This window comes from Aspergillus caelatus (assembly GCF_009193585.1).
Source record: "Aspergillus caelatus strain CBS 763.97 unplaced genomic scaffold BDV27scaffold_487, whole genome shotgun sequence".
Lineage (NCBI taxonomy): Eukaryota > Fungi > Ascomycota > Eurotiomycetes > Eurotiales > Aspergillaceae > Aspergillus > Aspergillus caelatus.
The window spans coordinates 1-5,280 of record NW_022475750.1 but is presented as its reverse complement, the minus strand read 5'-3'; the positions used below and the strand labels follow the sequence as shown (position 1 = coordinate 5,280).

At 48.8% G+C, this 5,280-nt stretch overlaps 4 protein-coding genes across 4 annotated transcripts; 1 reads left to right on the top strand and 3 right to left on the bottom strand.

Moving 5' to 3' along the window:
- Positions 1-281: 281 nt before the first annotated feature.
- On the top strand, positions 282-1,551 carry BDV27DRAFT_139557 (uncharacterized protein). The gene has a single exon (XM_032069482.1). It carries the CDS (start codon positions 381-383, stop codon positions 1,419-1,421), a length of 1,041 nt encoding a protein of 346 aa, XP_031920398.1. The 5' UTR covers positions 282-380; the 3' UTR covers positions 1,422-1,551.
- Positions 1,552-1,637: 86 nt separating this feature from the next.
- fkbp3 (peptidylprolyl isomerase family protein FPR2) lies at positions 1,638-2,273 on the bottom strand. Its single transcript, XM_032069481.1, has 2 exons — positions 1,944-2,273; positions 1,638-1,855 (listed from the first exon to the last, which is right to left on the bottom strand). The coding sequence occupies exons 1-2, from the start codon at positions 2,177-2,179 to the stop codon at positions 1,687-1,689; spliced, it is 405 nt and encodes a 134-aa protein (XP_031920397.1). The 5' UTR covers positions 2,180-2,273; the 3' UTR covers positions 1,638-1,686.
- A 225-nt stretch (positions 2,274-2,498) lies between these two features.
- On the bottom strand, positions 2,499-4,436 carry zrfB (low-affinity Zn(2+) transporter ZRT2). The gene has a single exon (XM_032069480.1). The coding sequence runs from the start codon at positions 3,712-3,714 to the stop codon at positions 2,644-2,646; it is 1,071 nt and encodes a 356-aa protein (XP_031920396.1). The 5' UTR covers positions 3,715-4,436; the 3' UTR covers positions 2,499-2,643.
- BDV27DRAFT_164624 (uncharacterized protein) lies at positions 4,217-4,516 on the bottom strand (the record flags this gene model as incomplete). Its single annotated transcript, XM_032073727.1, has 1 exon — positions 4,217-4,516. The coding sequence occupies one exon, from the start codon at positions 4,514-4,516 to the stop codon at positions 4,217-4,219; it is 300 nt and encodes a 99-aa protein (XP_031920395.1).
- Between the last annotated feature and the right edge of the window lie 764 nt (positions 4,517-5,280).

Sequence of the window (5,280 nt, the reverse complement as noted above, 5' to 3'; positions counted from 1 at the left end):
CCAGATACTGCAAATGAATGAACTTTATGATCTCTGTTGGATACGCTCATCGTTCCCATAGACTGAGTCCATGCTATGGGACTCTGCTATATGATCATGTAGTTATACTGAGCAACAGCGTAGGCATAAGTACTAGGTGCTGAATACTCTTTTCAGACAATATACCTTCTATATAATTTCCATCATGTATAGACGACGAGGTTATCTACGAATGTCTGGGTGGTTAAGCTTAAATTATACTTGGACTCTGATCGTCCGAAGCACGGGCCACATGATTTCCCCGGGCATCTGGAAATGTGTTCCTGTCGTCATTTTTTGTTGTCTCCGATCTTCAGGCACCCTTCTCGCTTTCACCATCTACAACCTTCGGACCGCCCAGAATGGGCTGGCTAGGAGTGGCTACACTCATTGCGACTGCATGTTTCCTGCTTTACCGTCACCCCCCATCCAGCTGGACGCCTGAGCCCTCCATCTCTCAACCCCCGCCGAAACCAACTCTTGAAGAGCCTCCTACCGATCGCGCCACAGATGATGCGAAAGTGAAGGATGACTCCAAACCACTCGAAGAAAAAGACGGAAATGCAGAAGACTCCCAGTCAACACCCAAGGCATCTGCATCGAGTCCACCGTCCCTCGAAGTGCCCACGCTGCGTCTCGACAGCGACAAGGTCGACAAGACAACCACCACTACCGAGAACCAGGCCGACCAAAAGCCAATCCAGAATGGATCAGCGAAACCCTCAGAGCCGGTCGCTATCGTAGTTAATAATGCCGCCATGTTACCTCCACCACGGCCCACCGCAAGCAGTTCCTCCTTGATGCCTCCCCCGCCGCCACCTCGACTCCGTCCGACAATGTCCCAAACCCAACAACCACAATCCGCCCCCGCGGGACGATATCCCCCGCGCCCAAATCCAGGCAGCTCCCTTCGTCCGCCACCCTCTGCAGCGGCATCGCTACGTGTACCGCCCTCCAGTCGTCCCACCAGTAATAGCCTGGCACCCGTCAAACTCACCGCACAGCCCTCCAATTCATCGAAGCGGGCAGTTCTCGAACCAGGCTACTCCCCCCTGGATTGGGCCGCGCTTACATCAAACCCCAAGAACAACTTGCGGGGTGCAAATCTACCCCCAACTCTGGTCAAGGTGACCCCGTCGATGCTCAAGGCACAGAATGGACGGAAGGGTCGCGATGCCTGGACTTCGTACCAGGGCAAGGTCTATAACATCACGCCATATGTCCCATTCCACCCTGGCGGGAAGGGTGAATTGCTCCGTGGTGCCGGGAAGGACTCGGCGAAGTTGTTCATGGAGATTCATCCATGGGTGAACTGGGATGCCATCCTGGGGGAGTGTCTTGTGGGAATCCTCGTTTCTGAGAACGACGGAGCGGCCGAGAATGCTCTCGATGCTATGGACTGATTTATATTTCTTTTTTCTGCTCTGGTTTCTCTTGGATCGTTATAGACTTGGTGACGACAGATTGTATTATACTAGAGGTTTCGCATGATACCCAGAGATACAGATATCTACATACTTACATATACAGATCAATTTCAAAGTTATTTTTTCGCTACTCCCCTGTACCAGTACCAGTGCCAGTGCCAGTGCCAAGCGACACTGTATTAAAAAAGAAAGCCCATATCAAAGATAAAAATTCAAGAAAAGTCTAAACCTAGGACTTAATTTACAGCTCATCCTTCGAAACACCATCAATACCCACCAACTCCGTCTCAAAAATGAGAGTCGCACCACCAGGAATTGGCCCAACCCCACGAGACCCATACCCATACTCAGGGGGAATAGTCAAAGTACGCTTCTCACCAATACACATATCCAAAAGACCCTCGTCCCATCTACAACAAACAAACGCATTAGCTTAATTCCCAGGTATTGTACATCACAATAAGAAGAAGAAGAAGAAGCCCAAACGAGAAAACTCACCCCTTAATAACCATACCCGAGCCCACCTTGAACTTCAATGGCGAGTTGCGCTTGTAGCTAGAGTCGAACTCAGAGCCATCGGACTGGAGCGTGCCTTTGTAGTGCATCTGGACGGTGTCGCCCTTGACGGTTTTACGGGTGCATTCTACCTCGTGGGTCTTTTCGATGCCGAGTTCGGCGGCGGTGGAGAGGGAGGCGAGGGAGACGAGGAGGGTGGGGAAGATTGAGAAACGCATTTTGAAACTTGGAGGGGCTTGATGATTGAGAACTCGTTTTGTGTGATGGGGTTAATTGAATTGGAGATTGGTGGTGTTTGGGGGTTGCTTAAGGAGGGTCTAGGATGGGTGAGGAAACGTGGTTGGTTGGGTTCCTGATGCGGAGATTAGATTTGGCGTAACTCCGGGCTTGGGGGCCTGTCTTTTTTAGGTTGCCTAAAGCACATACTCCCGCATGTTAACGATGGTCGTTATTTACTAATCTGTCAAGGTCGAGTAGTCTTTGGAGGTTTTGTGAATGCCACAGTTATCTAATGTTTGTATATATGAGCAAAGTTTTTATTCTTCTTGGAATACACAGTATGAGCAATGAAGCAATAATGCAATCTAGAAATAAAATTAAACAACCTGCCGATGGGGGGTATATTGAGCACAGCAACACAGCAACATAACAAGACAAAATAAAAAAAAAAGACAGTCATAAATCAGGCCCATTTTCCAAGAAGCGCCATCAGCAAAGCACCCAAGCATAGGAGGAAAAAGGCGGCCAGGACGTGCTGAATAGGCGCCTTTTTCATCGAGCTACTGAACATGAACTCATGCGCCATAAGCTCCACAAGCGCCGTGTAAATCAAGATACCGGCGGAAATTGAATCGAAGACTCCGTTAACGATGAGGGTCGTGCGACCCTCGGGAGGGTACGACTTGCGAACACCCAATCCGATCGCGATCGCGATTGGCGTCGACAGACCGAAAATAATACCCAAAAGATATGGGGTAAGACGTTTCGAACGAGGCCAGGGGATTGTAGCCAGTCGGGATCCCAGACCAAGACCTTCAAAAGTCTGATGGAAGACAAGGACAATGTAGAGCGTAACAAACTCAGCACCAGATACTGCTAAGGTCAGGCCGATAAAGACAGAATGGAAGATGATACCAAATTCCAGAATGAAAACGCCAGTCAGCTGCGCCATATACTCTTCGAGGGACGTATCGTGGGAAGCATTCTCAACATCATGATGTTCACGAGAGTGACCCAGATGATCCCGGCCGGGAATATGCTTGCTGTCCAAGACCTCAGAACCGCTCTCAGAGCCAGTAGCCTTGGGCTCTACATGGCCATGTTCATGTGCCAATTCATGTGCATGGCTTTGGCCAAATCGAGCATACCGCATGACCATCATCTCGACAAAAAAAAGCACCACGATGGTCATTAGGATAATACCCTCGACCCAGGAATACTCCGTGATCGGGCCAGTCAGGCATTCATTGGTTAAGGCTTCCTCAGCAGGAGCTAACAGATGAATGAAAGCCGTAGCAATGATGACACCGGAGCCAAAGTACTTGGCAATGAAGAAAGCCCACTCTAAATATTTCGTACGTCGAAACTGTCCTGCAAAGACCGGGAAGACAGCACCGAACATCGAACCGACCATGATGACAAAGATGGAGGAGATGCGCAAACCCATGCGACCGTCGTATTCGTTGCCTGCATCACAGGCAGGGGCGGGCCCAGAATCTTCATCCCGCGTGAGAAGGGTGTGTAGAACATCCATGTTGGTCCCGCTTCCCTAGATGATTGCGTCGATTGGAGAGATTGACAGATGACTTTCCAAAAAACTGGTGCACGACGGCACGGGCCAAGAGCAATAGTTCGCAAAGAAATTCTCTGGCAGGCACGACAGCCCAATAGAACTCAAATTTGAGGTAATAAGGAATTTGCAAAGATAGAAACCACGTGGGAAACGTAGGGAAACACTCGCAAGGGGTGGAAAGTTTTCTTGGACTGCAGGATGCCGATGCTTGGTATTCTTGGTATATCGGACCAATTTATGGGTTTTTCTGCCCCGCTCCCCTTATATCAAATCCTGTTGTGCAACAAGGTGTCGACTGTTGTGATTGAATGTCCTCAAGGTCCTTGCACTCCACTTTTGGCGTATGTTTAGTGTCTTTTGTATCCAACCAAACGTGGCGGTGGCAGGGATCAGATCTCGAGGTGAGGACCTTGGAGTGTAGCGTGGGGATTTATGTATGCCTAGCACGACTCCAGAGTGTATGTCACCTCTCGCACTGTATGATGAAGAAGGATGCGTATCTCGGCGTAACGGTGACTCGTTCGTTATTCCCCGGGAACCGATGTGAGGATAGTCCTAGAAGGTACTGTAGACCTAGGAGGAGGAAGATGAATGTCAGAGGAAGTGTCCATGGTGGAAGGGCGCTGAGATTTCGATGTCCCACTTGTGTCGACGTGCGGTCACAGTGGACGAGGACCTTGGAGGCAAGCGGATCTGTTCCAGAGAAGACATTTTCGGGCTTCTTGAGGACCTTGGGGACATGCTGACCCTCCTTTTTCTTCATATTTGATTGGTGATCTATTGCTCTGACTGTGGGGCTTATTGTCACGTGATGTAAATATATTAATCTATGAACTACTGATGTTTCTGTGGTTCGCCGTATCTTGGTTCCAGCTCTTATGAATGCAACAGTACAGTATGGGCTTTGCCATGTTACTCCATGTAAATGGTATAAGTACCGAACACAAGCCTTTATTCAAAGGTTAGAATACCCATTGTACTCTTGTCAATACTCCAGGTTCATGATCTACGAGTGTATACTCTAAAGGTGATGCATACAAGAATGAACGTGGGGGCAGGGTTCTTGAATGGGAAAGCGGTGTAGAATGGTTCTGGAGGGGTTGGAAAAGGCAGCCGACTTACATAATGGGCGAACTAATGATGGTCATAAATAAATGATTAGCCGTCTCTTACATCAGCAGACCCACCCGCCATTCGGCGTGTTGGTCTGCCTCACCTCAACGCAAATTCCCACTTCAACGCAAAATTTGAAGCTATTCAGAGATTTTATCTACCACCACCATGCCTAATTCTTATTCTGATATTGAGAAACGAATCCTAGAGGCCTGTACAGCTGCTCAAGGCCAAAAAAAACCAAATGTCTCTGCGTTGGCGCGTCAATTTGACGTTCCTTATTATCGACTCAGAGCACGTATTCATGGCCGAGCTACTCGAAATACACGTCCTATCTCAACCAAGACCCTTGATGACTCACAGGAAAAGACACTAATCCGTTGGATTCGTCAGTTAGATAATCTATACTGTCCT

Bases quoted from the DNA above. Each gene is read 5' to 3' on its own strand.
- zrfB (XM_032069480.1), bottom strand. From the start codon at position 3,714: ATGGATGTTCTACACACCCTTCTCACGCGGGATGAAGATTCTGGGCCC.
- fkbp3 (XM_032069481.1), bottom strand. From the start codon at position 2,179: ATGCGTTTCTCAATCTTCCCCACCCTCCTCGTCTCCCTCGCCTCCCTC. The intron at 1,856-1,943 runs GTGAGTTTTCTC...TGTTTGTTGTAG, and splicing joins TCGGGTATGGTTATTAAGGG to ATGGGACGAGGGTCTTTTGG.
- BDV27DRAFT_139557 (XM_032069482.1), top strand. From the start codon at position 381: ATGGGCTGGCTAGGAGTGGCTACACTCATTGCGACTGCATGTTTCCTG.